Source organism: Neurospora tetraspora, assembly GCF_033439725.1.
Source record: "Neurospora tetraspora strain CBS 560.94 chromosome Unknown B0H65scaffold_2, whole genome shotgun sequence".
Lineage (NCBI taxonomy): Eukaryota > Fungi > Ascomycota > Sordariomycetes > Sordariales > Sordariaceae > Neurospora > Neurospora tetraspora.
The window spans coordinates 5,185,782-5,211,697 of record NW_026944384.1 but is presented as its reverse complement, the minus strand read 5'-3'; the positions used below and the strand labels follow the sequence as shown (position 1 = coordinate 5,211,697).

Here is a 25,916-nt window from a genome sequence, read left to right as displayed (position 1 = left end):
AACGAAGCACTTCAGCAGGCACTTCAGCAGCCGCTCCCTTCGAGTCTTCTCGTCTTGTTGCTGGCATCCCATGCAAATCGTCCGTATAGCGGAGGATCGATCGTCCACCGCCATTGAAAAAGGCCTGGAAGCACAGCTTCTGGTATGTCATTCATGTCGTCGACAGGAAGGATCCCAAGTAAAACAGTAGCACAAGGATGTTGATCCAAGTGTAGTCCCACTTGGCTCAAAAGACAATTGATCGACACTTCAGCCTCGGAGCCTCAACATTAGCTCGCGGCCAAACCCGTCACAGCCTCAGCACTTTCTCGGCTCGCTAGGCTGCCGTTTTAACGTCGAAAACCCAGTCGGAGGTTCGCGATCCCGACGTTAGTTAATGCCAAGGTGTGCCCATTCCATCCTTCTTGAAGCACCGCCGTCGATCTCCCATGATCATCTCCCGTCGGCAACTTGGGGACAGGCGACAACCCTTTCTCACCGACGCAATACCCCTGGTTTAGTTGAGCCTTATGACATATGTCTGAGATCCTTCCGATCCTTCCATGTAACTTCAGACTGAACATGTCATCAACACGGAGTTGATCATTCTGCTTCCCGAGCTCGGCAGTTTTTCGGACTTGACCTGCTGCATAAGGGACTGGGCCGCAAAATCTTGATGATGGTCATCATGCCTTTGGATCTCTCAGGGAACATTGGCGCCTCTGTAACATCTCCTCGATCATGCCGACTTGCGCGAAAGATGGTAACAGGAAGTTAGGACACTCCCACGGGCCACATTAACAACCAAACCTCCCCTTACCCACACTCACGCAAGGAGAGCTTTCGTATGTACCCAGGGGGAAGCAGAAAAAGAACTGTGTCCGGTTATCTCACGAACTCAGTCGTCAAAGGTAAAGCGAAGAGGAAGATGCCAAAAAGAAAGATGTCATGGAAGTCGCAAGCGAAGCGAGTCCCGTAACGGACCCTTTCTGACAAGCGAGGAACATATGTAACTTGGAGTACAACTCATCGCAGCGCAAGCCAAGAAAGAACCTCTCCAAAACACAATCCCAAAAACAGACATCATCTCCTCAACCCTCCAACAAACCAAAAACAAAAAAGAAACAAAAGAATAAACGACCCACGGGCGGCTCGAACGCCCAATCTTCAGAGAGAGTTTCTTGTTTTTTGATAGAAAACCGAAATCTGACGCCTTACCATTTGGCCAGCGGGCCATTTGATAAAAGACACATTGCAGAAGGTGGTTTGTATAGGGGCGGGGAAGCTCTAACTGTTTATGGAGCTCCCCCCATTTTTTTTTTGGCAGAGGTACCCCGCATTTTGTGACACTTTCTTGAACTTCGCTCCTTCTTCTTTTCTTTTCGTTACTTTTTTCAACATGACTTGCGCGGACTTCTGAATGTTTTCCTGAAGATTTCGCTTTCAATCGTGATCAAGTTTGCCTTTGCTCTTGATTCCCTTTCCTCTACCATGGACTCGGCAAAAATGAACCGGGCCATCAGTTGGGTTGTTCAGCTCCTGGGTCGATGATTGATGGGTGGGCGGCATCATGCCCAATTGGACTCCCCATGGTACACAGCTTTCCTCGTGAGACTGGCTGCCTCTCTTGAGAGGCAGCCATTGTTTATAATGGGTGTACAAACTCGAAAGATTTGTAGCCCCATGGTCTCGTTGTCAATTTCTCGTAGAGACCCGACCTGGCGCCACGCTTAATGCATCCTTTAGGATCCATAGCAGCAACAAGCGATGTCATCGCCCATCTCGCCGAAACCCCATAGCTGCGCCAGATGCTCCTCGCCAAAGCTCGTCTTTTCCCTCCATGGGGGCGTCGTTGGCCGCACAGTGATGGATACGGAGGTGTACATGTACATGTTTGACCTCCTTTACGACGAAGCTGTTGCGCTTGCGGAGGACTCGTCGCCAGATGAGGGCGATGGGTGTGCGTTCATGAAGTGGCTGACTGCCAGATTGTCTCCGGTTCGGGACGCTCCTGGTCAGGGCCAACTAAAGGCTTTGGTTGGCGAACGTAGGGCCGTTAAGACGCATCTTTACCTTCAATGGGTTGATGCGAGATACACTCCCTGGCTCTGGTCCTTTCGTTCCGTGGACGAGCTTTATCGGCCATCTGGTTGGGCTGGCATAGAAAAGCCGTCCGGGACGAAGGACGCGGACAATGTGCAACGGAAGTCACCAGGTCTGACAAGATTTCATCCGGTCCGGATAGAGGATGAACTAGAAGTCGTGGGGGTTTTGGAAAAAGACTGGCAAGAAGCCGAAGACGACCGCTATTATCTGCCTGCGGATGTGCCGGTGGACGACTCCGATGACGAGCTCCAAGACGAGTTGGGAGGAAGCTTCAACATCGTGGCCGAAGGGACCGATTCCATAAAGGTAGTACTTTGTGCCAGTCAAGAGTCAGTATCATTCACACTTGCCTCTTTTGTTGGTTGGAACCACCAAACTGAAAAGATCACAGTGATCCTGCGGCGCGAGAAGTCTTGACCAGGCCCCCAAACATGCATCCGTCCTCCGAGTCATCGCTCGAAATAATACGAAAGTGGGTTAACGATTGTCCGCGATACCCTACTTCAAGCCGCTTCGGGCGACATTCATTCTCTCGCCAATCGTATCCGAAACGGCTGCTCCGGATACCAGGCGACGGACCTGTCCCAAGCTTGAGACTGGTGGATTTCTCGGCTGACCTATCCTCGGCAACTACCCTTCCTCGTTACGTAGCGTTGAGCTACTGCTGGGGACGTAGCCAGACCAACGTTCTCCGGAACGAAAACCTGTTCGAGTGGCTCGCCGATATCCCACATGGCCCAGCTTCCACAAGCCATCAAGGATGCGATCTACATCACACGACTGCTGGGTTTCAGCTACATATGGGTCGATGCCTTCTGCATCATTCAGAACGACATCCACGACAAACAGGAAGAGATTGAGAAGATGGGAGGCATCTACGAGAACGCAGAGGTCACCATATCAGCCTCACGAGCGTCTACCTGCCATGACGGTTTTCTTCATTCAAGGCAGAAGCCAGAAGAAGGGAGCTTTCAGATCCCATTCAGATGCCGAGACGGTCAAAAAGGGGCAGTCCTACTCTGGCACAACCGCAGCGAACAATGGGACGAGCCCATTGACCGGCGAGGATGGACCCTCCAAGAGTCCCTAATTTCTTCTCGGATCTTGGAGTTCGGCACCAACCAGACGCGGTGGCATTGCAACTGTCACCGTTACGGCGTTCCGCACGGCTCGAAGAAGCATGGTCACCTCGTGGACGGCTGGACGTGCGACAAGATTGAGCGAAGTCCGGTGAGCATCGACTGGGCTCCGGTGGTTGAGTTGGAGGAAGTCGACAGATTCCGTGCCAGAGTTCCGATCGAGACACATCGTCGGTTGGAAGAACGCGTCGCTCGGACTTGGAAGAGGATAGTAAGGAATTATACCCGCCGTGCTGTGAGCGATCCCATGGATAGGCTGCCTGCTTTGTCGGCCATTGCGCAGAGACTGAAAGGCCTGTCTACACAGAGATACGCGGGCGGCCTGTGGTTTGGGGATGTTCCTCGGCTCCTTTTCTGGTATCCAGTTGATATTGATAACATGAGGAGGTCGCCTGAAAGAGCCGCGCCTTCGTGGTCCTGGGCGTCTGTCATTGGTGCCATCAACTTTTGGGGCGTTCCAGCTACCGACATATCGGTCCTCGGGGTTTCACAAAACGAGTTGATCTTGTGGGGTATGCTTTGCAAGGCGACTGTCACTCGCAGTACAAGTTCCGATCCTCACGGATTGTTTTACACAGGGACGTGGGACCATAAAGAGGTAGAAGGACTAACGACGATGGAAGTGCCCAGCCATGTGTCGAGCATAGGGTGGCGCACTGAGAGCATGTACCTTTTGGGACTGGATCGTGATGGCGGTAGCGGTTTAGTCTTGCGAAAAGTGAGGGAAGGCGTATACTGCAGGGCGGGATGGTACTTGACCATGCGAAGAAAGGGAGCGAGCCTCGTGCATTACTATATAACTCCAGGGGTTGAGAGTTGGACACCTCGACGCTATCTTACCCGTTCCAGATTAACCCTGGTCTAGACGGAAGGATAGAAAGGGAAAGTGAGGGCTAAAAGTTTAGGGTAGCTTGACTCGAATGTCACATCCAGGATGCTTGCACACCTGCATGATCGAGTGTAAGGCAAAAAAGTGAGGGAGCGAAAGAATTGGTAACGTGCTTGATTCTTAATGAGCAAAGGAAGCCAACCAAAAAACAATAATGACTGGGGGGGCTGTGTTTACATACACGATTCCTCGGAGCCCACCAGACTACCAATCAGCCGTTTGGCTTGTCTTCGCCCTGAATAGCTTCCTTCCTTGGCAGTCCTGAGTTCCTTCTGTGCCCGCGATAGTCGTGATGGCTTCCTTCTCATAATACAGGTGTGCCCTCTGATATCAACTGCTTCCTTCCTTCAACGTCGGACAGTTAAGCAGGTGCGGTCGGTCGTGCAGGCAGGCTCTTATGAGACAGACCTGCAGTGCTCGGTCCCGACATCGAGAGGAAAATTATGACTCCGTTCTGGGTGGTGAACAACCAAAGACGAACCAAAATAAAAGACGACAGAAGGCAAAGCAAAAAGTAAACACCTCTAACAGGTGAAAAAGTAATAGAAAAAAAGTCAAAAGTGAAGGTCGTACCCGGAATCGAACCGGGGTTGCCGGAATGTTCTGATGGAATTCAGAATCCGGAGTGATAACCGCTACACTATACAACCGTTGTTGAAGGGATGCCCCAGATGTGGGTCTTATATGGGACATTGCACACACCCTCTGGCCAAAACCAAGCAGCCCGTTCTCATCCTTCATTTCTTCGATCGAAGTATCTATCTACCACCAAGTCTTGTGGCAGATGTAAACAAAACGCTCGTACGACAATGACATTTACGTACTTGGAAAGAACATTGGAAACTCCTTCTAAATTTTCGCTAACATACTACAAAGAAAAAAAGTCTCGGGCAAACTCATCATCACTCCCAACCCCAACTCCCCTCCTGCTGCTCCCACCCATATCCCCCATCTCCATCTCCTGCATCTCCTGCATCTCCTCCTCCCCTCCGCCTCCCCCCTTCTTATCATCACCACCAACAACCGTCGGCCCAATCTCCCCCATCTTCACCACACTCTCATACCCAACCCTCAAATTCTCCGCCCCGCTCAACGCCCTCTGCACCAAACTCTCATGCCGTTCCTCCACCAGCTTCCTCAGCGCCATGACCAAAAACTGCGCCACCACGTCCACCGACCAGCCGTCTGGAATCATCCCCAAGACCTCCAAAACATCAAACCAGCCGCCGAACCGCTCGAGCAGCGCGCCCGTCTGCTCGACGCGGTCGCTGAGGTCTTCGATGGCGAGGAACTCGGCTAACAAAACGTGGAAGAGGTGGGATTGGGTTTCCCGGCTCGGTGGAGGCTGTTTTTGCTGGGCAGGCGCCGTGCTGTTGTTGAAAGAGAGGGAGAGCCCGCCGCGCAGGCAGTAGGAGACGGCGGAGTCGTAGTCGCCTAGGTGGTGGACGAGGAGGCGGAGGGAGTCTTCGTGGTCGTGGAGGCGGCCGTTGAGGATGATGGCTTCGGGGACGAGGAGGCGTTGTTTTTGTTGTGGTTGCTGTTGCTGCTTTTGGGTGTGTGATGCGCCGTGCTCTGAAGAGAATTCTGCTAGGGAGGAGTCGATGCGTTGGCGGATGGCGGCGGCGTCGTAGTCGTGCGCACCGCCTAGGAGTTGCAGAAGTCGGAGTCGGCTTTGCCAGGCTTCGTCGTCTGGAGGGGCGTTGTCGGTTAGGAATTGGCGGTATGTGGGTTTGGGAGGGCGTAAGGCGCGGTAGGCTTCGTAGGAGGCCGTGGCGGTTGCTCGGGATTCTGGTGAGCTTTGTAGGTCGTTGATGACAATGTCGAGGTAGTACGTGATTAGCTCGTTGATGTAGGCTGTGCTGCCCTTTCTGAACACGAGATGCTCAAGATAGTACTTGACTGCATCAGGTGCCTCTTCTCTTAGAAGGGCAACTACTTCGGTTGGCACCAACTTGGGTGCTTTGATCTTGTCGTCGGCAAAGACCTCGACACCCAGCTTGGGATTACGCTTAGCAAGCCAGACACCGTATTTCTTCACCAGCTCCTGGTTGCTGATGTTGCTGAGATACCTTCTGACCTGCAGCTCGCCGTCGCCTCCCAACTCGCCGCCCCGATCCTCTTCCCCTTCGATAATACGCTTCCATGTTTTGAGCACATAAGGCGACAGCTTACGTTGCTGATAGAGCCGACTAAGAACGTACAGGCGGCGGTATCCCTCTAGCAGGCTTACCGCCCTATCAAAGCAGTCAACCCCGTGGTCCACGAGTTCGTATAGTTCCTTTCGAGGCGAACCAGGCTCGCCAGACTTGCCCGCAGGCGTGTTTTTGTCCAGCTCTAGGAGTACTAGTAGCAGAGACGCATCCACTGTCCGAAAGATCTCGGCGGAGATACTGCCGAATCCCTTTTTGTTTCTCCAAGCAGTGAGGAACCGGCGTAAAAAGTCGAGCACAAGTCGAGGTAGCGAATCGACCGTCTGCGTAACTTCCTTGTCCTTCTCCGCTGCGATGTACTCTTCGACAAGAGATTTGATTCCCCCATAGACCCAAATTCCCTTTTGGCCCATGACGATCTCGTTTCGAAGAGCGGGAATCAGTGACAAGACGACTCTTGCATCTAGGTCACCGTCGAGAAGACTTGCTTCCATTTGCCTTGTCTCAGAATCGCTAAAGGGGGATTCGGCAGAGTTTAGAAAGTGGGTAACAAGCATGATGCTGGCCCGTTGCTTGACGTATCCGAGAGTCATAAACTCAAGCTCTGTCTTGGGCTCCCGATTATTGATGGTTTTGATGAGACCGAGGAGTTGTGTTTTCTGTTCCGAGCTGTTTGGATTGCTCTGTTGTTCTTTAGACGTTGCCAACTCAAGGCTCGATTCCAACTGAAGCAACAGGGGGTTTCGAACAGCCCACCATATGTTCGCCCCTGTCCAGACAGCAAGGCGCGATGAGCCTTTGGCAAGCACACGAACAAACTCCTCATTCTCCCTATTCCGCACCGTCTCCCAGTTTTCCGGCAGCGGCTCCTCTTCCGACCCCAGGTCTCGATCGAATAGCTCCTTCTCTCGTGCTAGTCGCTCCATGGAGGATCTCGTACGTGAGTCGGCACCCTTTGTGGACACAGCGGGTGTTGCAGAGCCCCCGTTGAACGGCGAAAATCTCCTCTGACACAGCCGTTTAACTACCTCCTCAAACTGCATCTCTTCGCTAGCCAAGAGTGATCTGATGCCTATAGGGGTGTTGGCAGCAGGAGTAGCTGAGTCGTCCTTGTTAGGCACTTCCAACCAAAACTTCTCTGCCTCGTCCTCTGCTACATTCACATCGATTCTTTGGATCTCCAAGCCCTGATGTACACCATCCTCGAATTCCTTCCCCATGGAAGCGAAGACATAGCCCTCATCCTCACGACCCATAATCGATGCCCCTGGAGATGAAACGTCGGGCGCACCCCCATCAACAGCGATCTCCCGCGGATATCTCTCGAACTCAACGGTGGGCCTCGTAGGATCACCATCCAGATTCACAAACATGCCGATGCCGGGGTCGAGGGGTCCTGTTCCAGTTACGAGCAGAAACTCTTCTGGTGTAGGGGACACAATATGTGGCTTCAGGAAGACTAATCCAGGTTGCGGTTTAGGCGATGCTATGCGTGCCGGCGAGATCCCCCCTGTACCAGAAGCTTGGGACGCTAGAGATGCCGCCGAATCCCGTGGGGGAGGAGGTAATGGTTTGTCCGCATCGTTCGAAGCTGGACTCGGTTTTCGCTCTGGACTGTTGGAAGCTTTCGGCGAGCCAGGCTGTTGAAATACAGGATCCTCTTGCTCTCCTTGCGATCTCTGGTTCCCACGCATGTTCCCTATCAACCCGGACAAGCTTGTGCTTCTTGAGTGGCTGGGGAAGTCAGCAGGCGCGAGTCTTGCTGTCGCCGAGGATGCGCTCCTTGAGTGACCTCCATTTTCGGGAGGACCTGCGATGTTTTGTGTTTGACCATATTGCCCTCCAGGGGCCGAGTCATCCAAGGACGATATGCTCATTAACGGGATCTTGAGCTGCCGATCAACGTCCAGCAAAGCATAGCTCCTAGAATCGGCAACACATGCGATTGAGTCCCTCCGCACTGAGAGAGTGCTCCCGGCAAAGTCGATCTTCCTGATGACACGAGCATCGTTCCCAATCTTCACCACCTGTATGCGCCTGTTGAGCGAAAGGAGAATGGTAACGGCGGTCCCTGGATTATCGAAATTCTCGTTCAAGTCCACCCCTCCAATCCAGTTACAATTCCTGACCTGGGTGGTCCCAAAGACCGGGCTCAGCTCGGGTAAGGAGTAGAAGGTCACTGTCCAGTTGCAAAGGATACAGGCCTTGCCTACGCGGGGCAGTAACAGAATCTGCTGGACACCCGGTTTCGGGCCATTGGGCGAGCCGGAGGTTTCCGAGTACGCAGGAAGTAGTCTCGAGGCGAGGATGAAGGTATCGGTACTGTTCGGATCGTTGGGATCGGGTGGTATGCGGAAGAAATGGAGCAGCTCGGATGCGGAGGTTCCAACGTAAAGGTTACCGTCTGGGTTGGGCGCAAAGCAGGTCAGTATGGCTGGCGCATGAATAGCAGATACAAAGTCATGTTGGGCCTTACCTAGGTAGTCGACGCAGTTAATCTTAATATCCTCGTCGTTACCCTCAGCCGATAGAGGAACATCGTGGAGCAAGGGTCGCAAGACATATGGACCGGCTGCCATGGGCTTGGGGGATGCTGCGGATGCGGGTGCCATTCCGGTGCAGCTTCGACAACATTGTTACCTGGGCATGCCGGGTCCAGAAAGATCGCTTTGCGCAATGCGACTTGTACCCCGTAGCTGCGCAAGGTATTGGTGGTCTTGAAGCTATTCGCAAGTTGCAAGTCGAGGGAAGATCGGATGGATGGCACCTTCCATGCGGGACACCTTCGGGCAGTTACGTAGTGAGGCAGCTACGACCCCTGTAAGTCCAGTGGGCTGTTGGTGGAGGTGACGACGCTGGGCTTTCCCTGTTGGCCTGTTGGTGCCGCTGTGGGACATTTTTAGGCGGTCGATCTTGCCTCGGGCCCAGTGGCACAGACCAACAGGAGCGGTGCGGGAACCGTGATGTCCATAAACTGAACACTCCCTGCCACGCAACGCATCACCGTTTGACATCTTCCGACATCCCGCCCACATCGATACCACATCCCTTGGTACTATCCGACAGACAACACTGTTAACCGTATGCAACTACAATCCTAGACCGGCCTAGGTCTCTAATAAAGATACTCGAGCACTGCGAAAGCAGGCACAATACACTATGGCGGACGTCATCAGCCCGGATGCTCCAGGAGCAGGAGGCGCAGGAGGAGACGCCCCGAATGCGACAAACAAGTTCCAAAGTGCCATCTCGCAATGGAGAAGTACGACGGTCTATACTCCCCAGTCTTGAAAGTGGTCTTCCAGGCTGTGTTTCTGACCCTCTACCTTTCTAGGTCTCGACTTCACTTCCTTAGTCTCGAATCTAGACAACACGGCGTCGGAAATCGTTACCTTCCAACGGGACTCAACCGTACAAAGAAAGGATCTTGCACAAAAGACTAAGGACTTTCGCAAGTTAGATGACGCGACCAAGTTGGGAGAGATCAAGGGGTTGCTTAAAGGTACGCAATACCCTACCCTAGGACAGCGAAAGCTTCTAAGCTGGTGGACTAACACAACACAATAACTACAGCCTACCAGGGCTTTATCGACCTCCTTACGAACCACTCCAAGTCGGTGAACACCGCCTTCCTCCACGCCTACACATCCTTATCCGAAGCGCCGGACCCGTACCCGCTACTAGAGGCTTCGGTCGACTCGATGCTTGTCTCGGAAGACACGCTACCGAAGCTCACCGAGGAGAACAACCACCTGCAGAAAAACGTGGCCAAGCTCACATCGCAGCTTGAAGAGACGGAATCTCGACTCCAGAAAGAGTCCGACGCTAGAAAACAGCTAGAGGAAAATCTGGATTCCAAGGTCAAGGAGGTCGAGTCTTCGTGGACTGCCGTACTCGACGAGAAGCAGGACAATTGGACAGCCAAGGAGAAGGCTTTGGAGGACAAGATTGAGAACCAGGACCGTCTACTCAGCGAACTCAAGGCCAGTTACGAGGTCAACCAGAGGCTGGGCAAATCCGACGATGCCGAGGAACAGACCGGTCATGTCACGAGCGCCGAGTTGGAGATGGTCCAGTCCGACCTGGAGCGCACAAGTACGAGACTTGCAGAGGTGGAAGCCCGCAACGAACAACTGCGCCTTGAGCTTGCGCAATCCAAGTCGCAGGTTTCCACACAGCCTGCTGCCTCTTTGGAGGACGACCCGGGATATCTGCGCGTGAGGTCAGAGAACTCGTCGCTCATCCGCAAGTTGGATGCGGCGCGGGTGGAGAAGGAAGGACTGAAGAGAGATCTGGACACCAAACTCCGTGGCCTGGAGAGAGAGGTCGGCTTGCTCAAGGAGGAACGGGACGCGCTTAAGGCCAAGGTTCAAAAGTGGTCAGACTATGACGATGTGAAGCAGGAGCTGGAAGTTCTCAAGAGCATTGAGTTCGCAACAGGTGATGACGATGACGCGGTACGCGCGGTCTCGGGCAATAATGCCGAGGGAGACAACGAGGCGGGAGGAAAGGGGGATACGCTCGAGCAGCTTCTCCTCGCGCGAAACAAGAAGCTCAATGATGAGCTGACCATCCTGCGCGTCTCGCACCAGGACCTCCAAAATCGCCTTCAAGACTTGCAGGAAGAGCTATCTCGGACCAATGCCGAGCTTGAGAAGTCGCAAAACCTTAATGAAAAGCTTGAAGATGAGCTCTCGACCATCCAAGCCGAGGCGCCCAATTCTTTCCCTTCGGGAGCATCTGTCGCCCGCTATGCCCCTTCGATCGCACCTACACGGAAGCTGGGCGGTGGTAGGATATCCCCTACCTCTTCGATCGTGAGTGGCTTCAACCCCCGCGGTGCCGATCGCGACTCGCCCGATTTTGCTGGCGGCGGAGCTGGTGGCATCCTCCCCATGATCACCGCACAGCGCGACCGGTTCAAGAAGCGTAACGCCCAGCTCGAGCAAGAGCTGTCCGAGACCCACAGGACGGTCTCCCAACTACGACAAGAAATCGCCGCTCTGCAGCGGGACAACCTGAACCTCTACGAGAAGACGCGCTACGTGTCCAGCTATAACCGCGCTGGAGGCGGCATGGCGTCGGCTACCTCGACAGCCTCCTTCTCATCCAACCCTAACCCATCCGCCGTCTCCTTCGGCGCAGCAAGCGGCAGCGACGGGAACAACGGTGGCGGCGGCGTAGCACTGGACCGATACAGAAAGGCGTACGAGTCCAACATCTCGCCCTTCGCGGCGTTCAGGGGCCGCGAGTCCGCTAGGGCGTACAAGCGGATGAGTCTGCCGGAGAGGGCGGTGTACTCGATCACGAGGATGGTGTTGGCTACAAGGACGAGCAGGAACCTGTTTGCAGCATACTGCGTGGCGCTGCATGTGCTGGTATTCCTCTCGCTGTACTGGATGGGCTCGGCTGATGCAGACCAGCATGTCGTGACTGCGGCAGTGGGTGCCGTGGGTTCGGCGGCGGGAGGAGCAGGAGGGAGTGGTGGTGGGGAGTGGAGTGAGGAAGGGTTTGATCATCGGTAGGATCGATCGAACCCCCTCCCACTCGGGAACTAAGGATTGGTGGAAGGAATAATGGTGGGACGTGAAGGAACTGCATATCGAAGCGGTAAAGAAGATTGCAGCGTGTCAGCGAGCGCATGGAACGGATAATTCGGCGTTGCGTCCTACTTTTTCTTGGATCGATAAAAGAGATTGCGCTCACATGCTGGTTTCGAAACAACCATATCAATATCAAGCAAGTACATCATGTGTCGAAGAAAAGGATGATTGGAGCGGTAGTTCCATGGAAGGCGGTCTGAACTTGGATGTGGCAAGATGAAGAAGGAAGTCTTGGAGGGTCATACGGGAAGGCCAAGATCTGGGCTACGTGCCGTGAGCGCCTGCGGAAATACTAGGCCGGAGAAGTGAGCCTGGCATGCCTGGTTGGTCATATCCAAGGGCTTCCTTCGGATGTGGTGGCTATCGTTTTTCAAGTCTTGATGGCTTGTGGTTCATGAAGAGTGATATCTCATTGGGTTGGGTTTTGGTTGCCAGCGAAGGCTTCAAGAAGACGAGGGTCGGTTGCAAAGCGAATAGAGTGGTTAGTATAACTTGTACTATTGTATAATACCTAAAGTTTTGGAAGAACTCAATGACCAAGCAGCGGTGATCGATCAAGACAAACATACCTATAAACCAAACAAACCCCCAAAGTGCCATCCCGCGTGATAACAACTGCATAGAAACAAGATCTCGTCACTCCCGCCCGCTTCACCCACCACCCAAGCCAACCCGGAGGTAGAAAACAAAAAAGTCCCACCATCACGACCACGAGGAAAATAGATTACCTACCTTATCTTGCCGACCTCAGCTTGCCATGCATATGGAGATCTCTCCTATGGGACCGAAATCTCAAATGGTGTCATCCATTTTCCCCATTAAAACTTCGGAAATAACGGTGCCACGACAGGACATCATGGGCATCATGTCGTTATGGAGGGCGGCCGCGGTAGACGGCCGGCGTCTATTTTGTTCGATGGGGCGCCAACCAGATGGGTTTGCGCTGGAAGGTGGTTACGGTTATTGGTTTGTTCATTGGGTGGACGCGTGTGTGTGGTACAACGGGAGTGTACAGGATGGAGGGAGGTATGGAACAAAAGGTGAGGAACGGATGGAAGATCGTGAACGGTCTCTTGGGAGATGCTTGGCTTCCGTGGAAGATGGGATGCCAAGGTGTTCTAAAACGTTAAAAAAGCTTGTGATATTTGGTTGTTGGGGAAAATTTTGTAGGAGTGTCTGATGTGTTGATGGTGAGTGTTTCTTCAAGACGACTAAGGACCAAAGTCACCAACACTCACTCATATGATCCTATTCGCTTTCAAATACTACCATAGCAAGACGGAACGAACCTCAGCTTTTTCCACACATTTCCCTGGACTCACCACCGCAAGCATTGACTCGAGTGTCTCGTTGTCTTCGAACTCGAGAAGATTGCATGTCTGTAGGTAACCTTCCACAACAGCCGAACGGCGGGCAACACGGCATCCATACCTCTAGTTTGTCAAGTCGTCGACATCGATCTCTGTCCAATGACAGCTCCCTCCTACTCCTTCCCACCTTGGTGAACAACAACTTGGACTAATTTCCCTTCTTTTCGTCCTTTGTCCTCGATGTCCGATGCCACCCCTCCCATCTTGAGCGACCTAATTTGCCCCCCTTCAAAAGAACCAATCCTCGCAAGAGACTGGCTGGTTCAGATCCCAATATTTGCCCAACTATCACCTCCCAGTTCCGCGTACCACCATACCATTCCCGGAAAGAAAAGAAAAGAAAAGAAAAGAAAAGGACAAGGTTGGGCAAGCGAGCGAGCACGGCGAGGAAGCAATCTATTTTTGCCCACATTCGATTTCTGATCTCTCTCGCTGATTGATCTGACGTTACATCAGCACGGTTGGTCGGCCGTTGGGCTTACACGTTCGACAGGTCGACAGCGAAGGTAGGTAAGCCGGACTAATTCGTCCCACTTGGACTAGTGTCATGCAAAACTTAGCCGCCCACCCTACATTATTAGCCCACATTCTCAAAACATGGTCTTTGGTCCAATGGTCCAATGAACCAGTGACAGGGGAGCAGGGGTTTCGCTTTGCCTGAGGGAGAAGACGTGCAGACGGGAGATCGGCTTCGAGACATTCCATGTTTCTTGATTCTGATTTCTCGTGGCTGTGTACTGTTGCGGATAGATGGATTTGTTTTGTGTGGGAGGAATGCAGTTGGTTGTAGAGAGGAAGGAAGGAGCAGAAAGAAACATATGTCGAATCAAGTAGATTATCGAACCCAGCCTAGTCATTCCTACCTATAGCTTGCTGGAGATCAGACGGATAACGATTCAAATAAAGCTGGTGGTATCTCTCTGACATCCTCAAAGATCCGGACCCTTATGGGAGTATCGCTCTTGAGGACTTATTCTCCGTCTTACCTAGCCTGATGAGACTGACACTGACAGGATACACTACCTTTGCTTGCTAGGAAGTCGGAACGGTCGATCACCGGATGGCCATGCTGCCACGATGCCGGTCTCCGGACCGTCGATGCCTTGACTGCGCGTGGATGGGTTACGATGGTTCCAACACTGGGACGCTGACAAGATGTGCTAACGATGAATTGAGAAAGATCTTCAGTGCTCAAACGTTCCAGATTCTGCGCGATCGAAACGATGGTGGACGTGGTGGATGGTGGTGGATGGTGGATGAGTGTGCTTGCTGGCTTGGCCCGGACAACTCGACATTTGTCCATATGCTGTTCCCGACTTCCGTCTCTCGATTCTTGAGTCCGAAAGAACTTCCAGAATCAGTTATCGATGATAATGTCTTTCCATAATTCCTCGGAAATACTACACTACCAATCAACTTGATCGCAGTATCAAGAACTGAAGGCTGGGAATATCAGCTGTCAACTCGACCTCCACATGGAACTTGTGAAGAAGAGAGGAGGACGACGGAGGACAAACAAGGGACCACAAAATAAAGTGGTACGCTAACACGACGAACCCCTACTAGCGCACGGTCCCGGCGCTTGCAGTGGATCAGACGGGGATCTGACAGACAGGGGCTTGTGCTCCCCTCTGTTGTCTGTCCGGATGACAACCGCTCGGTTCATCCAATCAACCTGGGGGACAAGGGACAAGGGACCTGGGCCTTGTCTTCTCTCTCAGTCTCTGAAGGTTGTCTTTGTCCTCCAGACCACACCTTTTTCTCGACGGGAGCACCGGCGGCTGCCCACCGAACCACTGAACATGCAGTGTTTCCTCAGTGTCCTCACCATCCCCGGTCATCCAAGATGCCTTGAACGTCAGGGTAGTAGCACCGCGTAGCGCTACCACACCCTCCATGTTCTATCTTTGAGTACGTACTCAGCAAGCGAAGTGTGTGAGTGAGTGCGTGTAAACATGGGTGTGTTAGTGTCTCTGTGCCGCCGTCCCGTAAGAGCGTTGCGTCTCTCTGGTCCAGTCAAACGGGTTAATCTATTTAGCCCTCCAAAGCCGCCGCTTCTGGGAAGATGGAGGGTCAAGATCGACATCCTCTTCTTCCATACCGGTTCTCATATATCTACCATCCAGAACCTCCTCCTCCTCCTACCGACCTCTGATCTGATCTGACTAGTAGCATATTCACTGGTTGGATTATTTCTTTGAGAGTCTTCTTTTGGTTGTTTCTTTTTGGGTTTCTATATCACGGTTTTCCTTGGTTCTTTCTAGTCTCTTAACGGGTTTTGACGATTTCCTATTCATCATCATCATCACGATACCCAATCTCAGCAGCAAAAAGGACCACTGGTAGTTATTGGTTTTCTCAAGTCTCAACAACAACAGCAAGAAACAAAGGCGGCTTTCATAATTGGGCAACGACAAACGCAGCAACTTCATCATCTTTCACGAAGCATACCGTTCACACACAAAAACGACAACATCACAATGCGTGCCTCACTATTCCTCTCGGCGCTCAGCGTCTCCTCCGTCATGGCCGCCCCAGTACTCCCCGAGATCAACGCCAACTCAGCCCACGCCGACTCCCTCAAGAAGGTATCAGAGTACTTCAACCTCCTCGCCGTCAAGGTCCAACAAAGCAAGTTCGAGAGCGCCGTACCAACATGTGATCTCTCCAAGGTCGCCATGCCCCAAGGTAAGCCTCAGTCAACCCTCTTCACCCCCCAATCTCTCTCACACTCACTAACAAACTCTCCCTCCCTCAGCCCCCTCCCCCCTCCCGGCCCCATCTTTCGGCCTAACCCTCCGCCACGTCGCCCTCGGCCGCGGCACCCAAAACTACACCTGCGACACCACCAACAGCTCCGCCATCCCCGTCGCCAACGGCGCCGTCGCCTCCCTTTTCAACGCCTCCTGCATCGTCTCCGCCTACCCCGACATCGGCGCCATGTTGTCGGGTGTCTCCATGAACTTCAACCTCTCCGACCTAGCCTCCGTCGCTTCCTCCATCGCTAAATCCCTCCCTGTCCCGCCTTCTTTCCTCAAACAAACCCTGGCACCAACCTCCGGCATGGCCGTCTCAGGCGCTCATTACTTCACTAATGCCTCTACCCCCTTTTTCAACATGGATGCGTCCCAGTGGAAGATTGGTGAGGCGCCGTGTGCGAAGAATAATAGTACGCCTGCTCCCGAGGCGGCGCCGAGGGGGCAGCAAGGTGAAAAGGCGGTTGCTTGGTTGAAGTTGATTACACGCCCGGGAGCGACGGGCGGGCTGCAGGAGGTGTATAGGGTGGAGACGGCGGGCGGCAGCGCGCCTGAGACGTGTGAGGGGATGCCGGAGGCTTTTGAGGTGCAGTATGCTGCTCAGTAAGTTTTATCCTGATGACGAATAACCTGGAAGATGAGAGAGAGGACAAGTGGCTAACATGGGTGAAATAGATACTGGTTTTATGGCAACTAAACCAATCTTCGCGGATATCAGCGACGGAACTGAGCAAGCTGAAGAAGCATCGGATGTGGAATATCAAACCAAAAAAACTATTGTATCATATGGAGGAGGAGAAGGATTCCTACAACAGCTTCCCTTTCCATCTTTCTTTTTCTTTTTCTCTCCTTTGTCTTCTTTCTTAACTATTTTCATGTGCAATCACTTGCATATTATACCTACCTACACTACAAAGAGGGCGTTAATGGGCGGCAGCCGAAAAGGCACATTGTGTTGGATGATGGATGGATAAAATAGCACGAACGAGATATGATTGATCGATATAAAACTCTCGTTAGTAATGGTGGTGATGATGGTAGTTGAGGCGAAAAGGTGGGGAGAGTGACTGCGGGACTTGAGTAGTCAGAGGGATGAAGAAATAAAAGTGAATGTCCCACAGAGATGTGTTGTTGCTGAAATAGGAGTGATGAGTGAGACCAGGAGCTTTTGAATATTGACAACTCAGGGACAGAGAAGGAGGTAACAGCGCGAGATGAGCCCGAACGACTTGTACACATGTTAAGCACTTGGCCACATCTTCCACAAAAGAAGGGTAGGTAGTAATGATTAAACGCCTTGGAAAAACCGGCTGCTTAGTTTTGGCTTCCTCTCTATATCTTGATCTTGCTTCTTGCTGGTACTTTCCGGTTTACCCTGCAATTAAGGGGTGTGACTTGGCCACTCACTAGCTAATGTTACGTTACGATCACTCTTTCTTCTTCTTCTTCTCTCCCCTCTCATTCATGCTCCCTCCATAACTCCTGTCGTCCTTACGCATTTAAGAGGGCTCCGTCCAGTTGACCAGATCCAATACCTGTCCTGTCGTAGGGTGTGTGTATCCTATCTTGAGACGTAGACGTAAAGGCTGTGTGCGCAAGACTGGTTAGCAGCTTATCGAGAACAGATGAAAAGGACAGAAACTGAAAAGACTTACCCCAGTGCAACCCGCCACTCTCATCATTTGCGTAGCCTCCGCCCCCGGCGCAATATCCGTCGACGAAATGTTGAGCAGCTGCAGCTTCTGAGACTTGGGCACCGCCGCCTGCAACCCGACAGCCGAGAGCGCACCGCCAGGGAAGGAGTTGCGGAAGCGAGCCGTAGCCTGGATCATGCCCTCGGCGTTTCGCTGTATCTGGATGGTGATGTTCAAACCGTTGTTGTCGTAGCAAGGATGTCCCGCCGCAGCAGCGGGCTTGGGCGCCGCTTGTGGGGCCGGAGCGGGAGCGGCGGCTGGAGTGGTGTTGAAAAGATCAAGAACTGCTGACGGAGCAGCCGCTGGTGCAACGGCAGGTGCGGGAGAGGACGTGGAGGTAGGTCCTTGCGAGAAGAGATCCATGATCGAGGCAACGTTCGACTGCGCAGGGGCTGGAGAGGTCGAAGTCGGAGGCGAAGTAGCGCCGCCGAGGATATCGGCAAGAAGGTCGGCATTGTTTGTCCCGCCGTTGGGAACAGAGGGAGACGGGAGGTTGGTGTCTCCCATGAGGTCGAATAGGAGATCCTCTTCCTTGGGCTTGGCAGCCTTGTTGGTCTTCTTGCCCGCCGCCTTGGTGGTCTTCTTGGCAGCTTCACCAAGTACTCGGGAAGACTCCTTGATCTGAGGGGGCGGCATCTTCTCGAGCACACCACGGCGGATCTGATCAAAAGAGAACAGGTTGCCGTATTCCACCGCACGCTGTTGAACCTCGACATCCAGACTTGTCTGGTGGTACTGAAGCAGACGGCGAACTCTCTCGATCTGGGCTGGGTCTTGCAGCCTAGTGGTGAGTTTGATGAGTGCTGTGATGATGTACTCGGTGGTGACCTGGGTAGCATAGTTGCTGTTCAAGATGGTTGTGAACAAGTCGATGATCTCATGCTCTTTGACCTCCTGCACGAGCTCCTCCTCCTCATACTGACCACCCTTGAGAAGAGCATCGCTGTATTCACCGATGCACCAAGCGCCGGCCTGCGTCAGACTTTCCTGGGTGATGTCCTTCTTAAGATTGGTGTAAAGCTTCTGCACGGCGTATGTTTGTAGCTCGGGAGTCGTAGCGATAAGGCGGATGAACGAAGACAGGATCGGCTCCTTGACGTAGTTACCGGCCAACGTCAAAACACGGAGCATGGTATCGACATGCCACCTCTTGTTCGGCGCGTACCTATCAGCGGCGATACCGATCTGGCTAGTCATATTAGGCTTAAACTCATTATCCGCCACTTCCATGAAAGCCAACAGTTCCCGGATAAGGACGCGGACGTTGCTCTCGTTGATGAGAGTGAAGCTCAGGTCAAGAGCTCTCCTCCTGATACTGATGTCGGGGTCCCTAAGGCACTCCAAAATGGTGTTCCGGTGCCTTTGTACAGCGTTGGTGTCGATGGCCACCACCTTGACCAGCGTGTTTAGCGCAACATAACGGATATTGTTGTCCTTGTTAGCCAAGAACTTGCCCAGAATATTGACACCCAGCACGCGCAAGCCGGCATCGGCCTCGATATCGAGAATCGTAAGTACGGCCTCGTAAAGGATCGAGTTTCCAACGTTCTTGGTAGCGTCGGTGTTGGTCGCAACCTGAGCGAGGATATCGTTGATCTGCTCCGTCGTCTGAGCATCGCCGCGGGCTAGAACTCGGAGAAGGCGCAGAATCTTGACCTGCAAGAACGGGTCGGTAATGCCCGTAACGTCATGCTCCGGCGCATAACCGGAAGAAGCCAGTCCCTTGAGAGTCCTCACGAGTACCGGTACAAACTGCCTGAACTTCTCAATGATGCCCTCCTCCCCACCCTCAGCCTCGTCAGCTTCGCAAAGGCTGGTCACCAGTGTCAAGCCGCAAAGCAACACGCCGTGGTTGCGGTCTGATAGTAATTGCGCCGCCTTCTCGATAAAGTGTTCTTGGAGATCCGGAACCTTCTTGCATATCCGCATCGCACAAAGAGCTGCCTTCCGCCGGATGTATGGGTTCGTCGTCGATACCAGTGTTTCGATTTGGGGGAACAGATCTCTGGACATCTCGACCGATGCAATGTTTCCGAGGGTGCAGAGGGCGAGGCCCACCACATACTGATTCGAATGGTTAAGATCACTGTTGTAGCCGAGCGTCAGCATCACGTTGCGCATCCACAGTCTTCTGGCCGAACATCGTACTTTTGAAGGGAGTTGGTAACCAGAGTAAGGACTTCCTGGTTCTCGTCGAGCAGCAAACTTGTCGCGAGATGGCCCAGACGCTTGTCGGCAAAGCGCGGGGAGGCCAGGAGCTTCAAACACTCGATCTGACCAAAGTGAGTGCGCTCACCGAGGGTGAAGAGGTATAATAGCTTGGCCACATTGTTGCGCCTGCAATGACACAGTTGATCAGCAAACCGAGTCCCGGGGAAGCTTTTGGTGTTGGCAGCTCAAATGCACCTGACGCCGTGATCGTGGCTCTCCTCCCTGAAGCTGGCTCTAATGGCGGCGCTCTCTTTCTGAATTACGGCTCTCTCGTCGGCGATGGTCTTGGCGGCTCGGACATTGCGAATAAACTGCTTGACTGTTAAAGGGTCAGTCTTGGTCTCGCCTTGGTCGCTCGAGTCTTGGGATCATGGCGATGCCGCTGGCGCACTTACGGGAACTCATGGCGATGCAATTATTAGGGGCCCGCAAGGGGGCCTGTCTAGGGGATCTGGACCAGAGATGCTCGAGCTCTCGAGATGGCGGGGGAGTTGCGGAACGGAGAGCGGATGGCGGTTCTTCGCAACTTCAAGCAAGGGGTATCCGAAGGAAGTAGAGGCACGCAATGGACAAAGTTACGATACGGTAAAGCAAAGGTACGTAGACATTCATGAGAGAGAGGATCACCTTTGGGAACCCGGCCGAAACACGACAAGTGGAAAGCACAGCACACAATGGGCGGGCGGCGATGTGGCCATCGGATGCGCTTGATTGGAGCTCCTTGACCGTGTGTCCACCCCCCACTCGACCTCTCCCAGTCCGTTCCCAGCAGGCGCCGGGCGGTGACGGTCAGCACGGCAGCAGTACTCGTGGCCTCAGGCAGGCACCTCTCCGCTGAAAAGCTTCCCGGCAACGGCGCGACGGTGCAGGCGCCAAACTCACTGAAACTGAAAAGCATGGGCCACAGGGACCCTGGACGCTGTTCCTCGCTGGGCACTGCAGCTCCGTACGGACGGGAAGGTGGGGCCTAGACCGTCTTGTCAGGCACCCTGACGGCCTCGCCGGAAAAGGGGTAGTCAGGGTTAGGGTCAAGATATCAGACGCTTTCCGTTTTATTACTTCCCCTCATATAATGATAGCCTAGATATTTGGAATGATGACATGAGATATAGGATGCTGAGATGAGATCTGCTGTTTGTTCACTCGGTAGACGCCAACCAAGACGGACAAGAGCTTGAAGCCTGTCAAGACTCGCATGAATTAACGGCGAGTCCTCAGATGATATGAAGGATTATACGGATGTGAGGGTTATTTAAGCCCTGAAGAGAAGTTTTGAAATGTCTACCTTCACCGTCAATCCCGATATCATGTTGGCCCAATTCTCAGGGCATTAAGCACGAGGTCGATAGCGATGCTTGACACTTTGCTTTCAACAGGACAGCAATGAGCTTTTGTCAACTGACAAGCTCGGCCATATGGCTATTAACCGTGAGTCATCTAGTATAGAGTTTTCGGGGAATATACGATTCATCTATGGCCACAATACTAATGAGACTGACGAGGGCATCACAAGCAGCGAACAGCCTCACCGCAACCTACAGCCATCACTGACCGACAATTACCTAATCCTCCACACATCAACGGTGATCGGATGATGAGTTGATTCCCTAGATGCTGTGCCGTACGGATGTGTACGATATGAGATCCCTATAGGGCTGATGATATCCACATATCCAGCCTGGGCTTGATGGTTGATGTCGCTAGGCAGCACTGCCACAATCATCCTGCACGTCATCCCTACCCGTTAGACAGGTCTCGGGCCTTGCTGGTCCCTGATGACGTGAATTCGGCAGCTGTGCTTCTGAAAAGGTTTCTGTAGCAAACAGCAAAGTTCCGTCTGAACCTCCGGACATGAGTGTCACTTTGCTCATGTGGTGCGGCTTTCACTTGCCGAGACAACGCCGTGAAAATGGCTTCTCACTAGCAAAGGCGTAGTTAAATTTGATTGATAACTGCTCTGAAGGTGAATGGCCACAGACTCAAAGTCAAACGGAGAGCAGCTTCAGTTGCTAGCGTCCATCTCTGACAACTTTACCCCATTGCTTCCCGAGCTCGGCAGTTTGAGGCAGGTGGAGAGGTAAAACCCAAGCATAATGCACGACAACGAGAACACAGGCGATCCTTGCAAGCATGTCAACTAATAGTGGTATTCAAAGAGAACGCTAAAACCTGTCTTCGTGAAGAGTCGGATATAGGAGAAAGCCGTTTACTTCTGCATCATGAGCTGAACGAACTCGTTATCTGTTGGGACAAAAGTGTTAGCAAGCTATATCCAGGCTGAGTCGCAAGAATCGAATACGTACAATCGATACGCCCGTCGCCGTCCTGGTCGGCCTCGCGGATCATCTCATCAACCTCGTCATCGGTAAGCTTCTCGCCGATGGAGGTCATGACGTGACGGAGCTCGGCAGCGGAGATGAAGCCGTTGTTGTCGCGATCGAACACCTTGAAGGCCTCACGGATCTCCTCCTCGGAGTCGGTATCCTTCATCTTTCTGGCCATCATGGTAAGGAACTCTGTAGGCTATTGTCAGCGGCGAACTGGCAAGTCTAAAGTCCGTGATGTTCATACCAGGGAAGTCGATGGTGCCGTTGTTGTCGGCGTCGACCTCGTTGATCATGTCTTGAAGCTCAGACTCGGAGGGGTTCTGGCCCAACGAGCGCATGACGGTACCGAGCTCCTTGGTGGTGATTTGGCCTAGCTGCTGTTCAGTATGCATGCATAGAGGTATGGCGCGTATTCACATCGCATCTCGATTCAGGGGCGGGCGGTGAGGAGTGTTTGGCGCGTCGCAAGTATTACGATCCAATGCGCTTGCCGCTGGCTTGGTGATGAAAAGGTTCGGATATCTTGGGGGTAGGGTTTCGGGAAGACTGACCATCACCGTCCTTGTCCTGTATGACGTTGTATCGGGTCAGTCATCAGGCTCGCACGATTTGCGCCAAACGGCGACACGGGATTGAGCATTTGGGACAAGGAAGCTCGGCGCAAGGAAGGCAACTTACAAAGAGGGAGAAGGCCTCCTTGAACTCAGAGACCTGCTCTTCAGTAAGGGAGTCCGCCTGTTGTTGATAGCCTGGTCAGCATACATCCGCCCGTCTCCTTTCCAGCCATCGTCGTATGTTCACACGGCAGCCCGCTGCCCCTCGAGCTGAACCGCGGGGTTCTTGTTGCGCTCGAACAGCTTCGACCGGAGGCGCCGAGATAAGGAATGAGCATACCATATTGATAGTATTAAGGGGCGGATAGAAGGTCTTGGGAGAGCGAGCGTGAGAGATAGTTGGATATGTCCGAAGGAGGATTCGAAGGTTGTCCGGTTTAGAAGTGGCAGATAGGTCGCAGTAGAAACGAAACCGGTTGGTTAGGTCCAAGCCAAGTCCCCGTTCTCCTAGTTCGTTCCTTAAATGAGCAGCTGGGAAACTGGGGCCGCCGATTGCGAAGCAGTGGAGGGAGGCGGGGCGGGGTCTCTCCCTAACACGCTCGCTAAAATGAGACTAAAAGACGCCCAGGTGCTGCAACTGCATGGGATGCATCACCACCGTCGCCAGCCCCAGACGGGCCAGACGGGCAGAGAGAGCGGCCAGGCAGAAGAGGGCAGGCAGGCACGAGGTCGACCGACAGGCGGAAAAGCTTACGGGCTGCCAGCTGACCGACTCTTTGAGACACAGGCAAACGATGCCCCTTATCGGCCGGTCCCCAAGTGCCTGGCAGGTGACATGCATCCCATGTCATCATGCCCCCATCCCTGGAACTGGCCAGCATTGTGTTTCTGAACCGCCGCGCCAGCGTCATTGTCAGTGGTAGCTGCCCCTGCCCAGTGCTACTGGCCTGTTGCAGTTAGTGAGAGAGAGAGAGGCCGAGAAACATCCCCCCCAGAAGATCGACGGGACCTGGGAAGGAGACACTGGCACTCAACCTCGACCACACAGCCCGCCGTGTCCATGCGATGCGATGTGATGCCATACCAATTCCAATCCGCCTCTGGACCGCCATTACCACCAACTACCATCAATTGATTCCCAACTCCGACCGGGACGACGACTAGCCTTCGGCGTGCAACCGAGGTGAAGGGAGCCTTTCGCCCTTCCGGCGTCCGCCATGTGGCGCGACCGCACTAATCTGTACGGGGAATTTTCTTCTCTATATAGTGTTGAGATCCTTTCGTTGACATCCATGTGAACATCACAGCTATATCTCGTACCGGCAGTCCTACGCCCACCACCCGACCCAGCGCAACCGATATGCCCCTCAGAGCGCAGGCGACCGCTTCGGCGGGAGTTCCGGCGGGGCTGGCGGCAGTACGGGGGTCCTCTTCTCGGCCGACGATGACCGGCGTGGCCTTCTATCGGCGGGGGCCTACGATGTCGACGACGGCGATGCGGTGATCGAGATGGATCTGCTTCCGCCTCGGTGGGCGGATTCGTCGGACGAAGTGTCGGAGCTGCTGGCCGACATCGCGCGCAAGAGCCAGAAGCTGGAGCGGCTACACCAGAAGCACGTACTGCCGGGATTCGACGACGAGGAGGCCAAGAAGGACGAGGAACGTGAGATAGAGCAGCTCACGCAGTCCATCACCAAGGGGTTCCACGACTGCCACCGCGTCATTCAGCGCATCGAGCAGATGGTGCGCGAGGGCAAACATAATGGCCAGATGAGTCGTGCCGACGAGGTCATGGCCAAGAACATACAAATCAACCTTGCTACGAGAGTCCAGGAGGCCAGCGCCAACTTTCGAAAGAAGCAGAGCGCATATCTAAAGAGTGAGTCCCCCTACTTACACCCGACTTCGACTCAAAATAATGCTGACATCACTCCCTCTCTAGAACTAAGAGGCATGAGCGGCCTTGCCAGTCCAACCCTCGACCGAGTTTCAACCCCCCTCTCTTCCATGGGCCCCAGCGGACTCCCACCAGGCAACAGCTCCAACAGTGCCTCCATCCTCGAATCCGACGCCGACCGGGTCTTCTCACAGTCCACTCTACAAGCGTCAACGCACCAGAAGCTGCTTCACAGCAACGATCAGGCGATCTCGCAGCGCGAACGTGAAATCGACGAAATTGCTCAAGGAATCATCGACCTGTCTGACCTGTTCAGGGACCTGCAGACCATGGTGATCGACCAGGGAACGATGCTGGACCGGATCGATTACAACGTGGAGCGGATGGCGACGGACGTGAAGGAGGCGGCTAAGGAGCTGACGGTTGCGTCCGGGTATCAGAAGAAGACCACCAAGAGGAAGATTATACTGCTTTTGTTGATTCTGATAGCGGGTATGATCATTTTGCTGGTTATCAAGCCGAAGAAACATGGGGGGTGAAGAGAGTGGGGAGAAACACAAAGAGGGACGAATTTCAAGACGCTATGCGTGGGATGATCGAGCAAGATGGATGGACGGGTAACCAGGACCACTACAGGGTACAAAGAAAGGGGCGAGTGAGCGGAAGAGAGAGGGAAACTAAGGAAGTAATGTAATTAAAATGGGGGAGGGTGTCAAGAAAGGACCCCGGAACCTGTTTGTATGACGACTGTAAAAATGTCAACACTCGGGGTTATGAGGACCGAGGTCTGAGGACCACGGCCCCTTTATTTCGAATAGATCTGTTACGGCTTCATATGGTGATATCGCTTGTACTTTGTTGTTGTTATGGCCTCGTTCCGAAAAGGTGAACGTACACAACTTCCACTGTTGATCAATCTCCCTTTTTCAACACTCGGCTCCGGTGCATCTCAAGTTCGGTGTAATTCTGTGTGATTTTTGTCTATTGCGCTGTATGAACCCTTCCTTTTCGTTACCTTCCCTGCTCTATATAAAGCCATGTAAATGTAAAAATTCTTCGCTGTGTGTTGTCCAGATGGTAGACAGATTCCCACCCGACAACCGCCCGTCTATCTAACCTCTCCCTCTTTTACTCCTCTCTCGCAAGTCTAAACCCCCTCTTCTCTTCTCTTCTCTTGCTTCCGGACCATCTAGTTCTCTCTTCGAACTATCACTCGTCTAACTCACCGCAAGATTAAAGAC

At 53.3% G+C, this 25,916-nt stretch overlaps 9 protein-coding genes and 2 non-coding genes across 11 annotated transcripts; 4 read left to right on the top strand and 7 right to left on the bottom strand.

Annotated features, from left to right (window-relative positions):
- Positions 1–1,116: 1,116 nt before the first annotated feature.
- Positions 1,117–1,214, bottom strand: B0H65DRAFT_t101. The gene has a single exon. It is a non-coding gene; the product is annotated as a tRNA-Arg (tRNA).
- A 532-nt stretch (positions 1,215–1,746) lies between these two features.
- B0H65DRAFT_546719 (uncharacterized protein) lies at positions 1,747–3,884 on the top strand (the record flags this gene model as incomplete). The annotated part of the gene is made up of 4 exons (XM_062829460.1): positions 1,747–2,414; positions 2,799–2,999; positions 3,120–3,791; positions 3,848–3,884. 4 exons carry the CDS (start codon positions 1,747–1,749, stop codon positions 3,882–3,884), a joined length of 1,578 nt encoding a protein of 525 aa, XP_062685000.1.
- Positions 3,885–4,677: 793 nt separating this feature from the next.
- Positions 4,678–4,763, bottom strand: B0H65DRAFT_t100. The gene has a single exon. It is a non-coding gene; the product is annotated as a tRNA-Gln (tRNA).
- Positions 4,764–4,903: 140 nt separating this feature from the next.
- On the bottom strand, positions 4,904–9,040 carry B0H65DRAFT_537754 (uncharacterized protein). The gene is made up of 2 exons (XM_062829079.1): positions 8,740–9,040; positions 4,904–8,667 (listed from the first exon to the last, which is right to left on the bottom strand). Exons 1-2 carry the CDS (start codon positions 8,873–8,875, stop codon positions 4,982–4,984), a joined length of 3,822 nt encoding a protein of 1,273 aa, XP_062684999.1. The 5' UTR covers positions 8,876–9,040; the 3' UTR covers positions 4,904–4,981.
- Positions 9,041–9,226: 186 nt separating this feature from the next.
- Positions 9,227–11,985, top strand: B0H65DRAFT_131273 (CASP C terminal-domain-containing protein). The gene is made up of 3 exons (XM_062820808.1): positions 9,227–9,525; positions 9,598–9,765; positions 9,837–11,985. Exons 1-3 carry the CDS (start codon positions 9,423–9,425, stop codon positions 11,786–11,788), a joined length of 2,223 nt encoding a protein of 740 aa, XP_062684998.1. The 5' UTR covers positions 9,227–9,422; the 3' UTR covers positions 11,789–11,985.
- A 1,230-nt stretch (positions 11,986–13,215) lies between these two features.
- B0H65DRAFT_131276 (uncharacterized protein) lies at positions 13,216–13,737 on the bottom strand. Its single transcript, XM_062820809.1, has one exon. It carries the CDS (start codon positions 13,646–13,648, stop codon positions 13,385–13,387), a length of 264 nt encoding a protein of 87 aa, XP_062684997.1. The 5' UTR covers positions 13,649–13,737; the 3' UTR covers positions 13,216–13,384.
- Positions 13,738–14,195, bottom strand: B0H65DRAFT_131277 (uncharacterized protein). Its single transcript, XM_062820810.1, has one exon. It carries the CDS (start codon positions 14,091–14,093, stop codon positions 13,827–13,829), a length of 267 nt encoding a protein of 88 aa, XP_062684996.1. The 5' UTR covers positions 14,094–14,195; the 3' UTR covers positions 13,738–13,826.
- Positions 14,196–15,559: 1,364 nt separating this feature from the next.
- B0H65DRAFT_131216 (uncharacterized protein) lies at positions 15,560–16,750 on the top strand. The gene is made up of 2 exons (XM_062820807.1): positions 15,560–15,924; positions 15,995–16,750. The coding sequence occupies exons 1-2, from the start codon at positions 15,717–15,719 to the stop codon at positions 16,597–16,599; spliced, it is 813 nt and encodes a 270-aa protein (XP_062684995.1). The 5' UTR covers positions 15,560–15,716; the 3' UTR covers positions 16,600–16,750.
- Positions 16,751–17,361: 611 nt separating this feature from the next.
- On the bottom strand, positions 17,362–20,302 carry B0H65DRAFT_569025 (putative gamma-adaptin precursor; the record flags this gene model as incomplete). The annotated part of the gene is made up of 5 exons (XM_062830407.1): positions 17,362–17,578; positions 17,648–19,772; positions 19,835–20,023; positions 20,093–20,216; positions 20,293–20,302. The coding sequence occupies 5 exons, from the start codon at positions 20,300–20,302 to the stop codon at positions 17,492–17,494; spliced, it is 2,535 nt and encodes an 844-aa protein (XP_062684994.1). The 3' UTR covers positions 17,362–17,491.
- A 1,565-nt stretch (positions 20,303–21,867) lies between these two features.
- Positions 21,868–23,211, bottom strand: B0H65DRAFT_131078 (calmodulin). The gene is made up of 6 exons (XM_062820805.1): positions 23,119–23,211; positions 22,903–22,959; positions 22,776–22,791; positions 22,469–22,594; positions 22,201–22,413; positions 21,868–22,138 (listed from the first exon to the last, which is right to left on the bottom strand). Exons 1-6 carry the CDS (start codon positions 23,119–23,121, stop codon positions 22,104–22,106), a joined length of 450 nt encoding a protein of 149 aa, XP_062684993.1. The 5' UTR covers positions 23,122–23,211; the 3' UTR covers positions 21,868–22,103.
- A 622-nt stretch (positions 23,212–23,833) lies between these two features.
- B0H65DRAFT_131174 (t-SNARE) lies at positions 23,834–25,505 on the top strand. Its single transcript, XM_062820806.1, has 3 exons — positions 23,834–24,018; positions 24,086–24,657; positions 24,721–25,505. The coding sequence occupies exons 1-3, from the start codon at positions 23,996–23,998 to the stop codon at positions 25,212–25,214; spliced, it is 1,089 nt and encodes a 362-aa protein (XP_062684992.1). The 5' UTR covers positions 23,834–23,995; the 3' UTR covers positions 25,215–25,505.
- Positions 25,506–25,916: the final 411 nt, after the last annotated feature.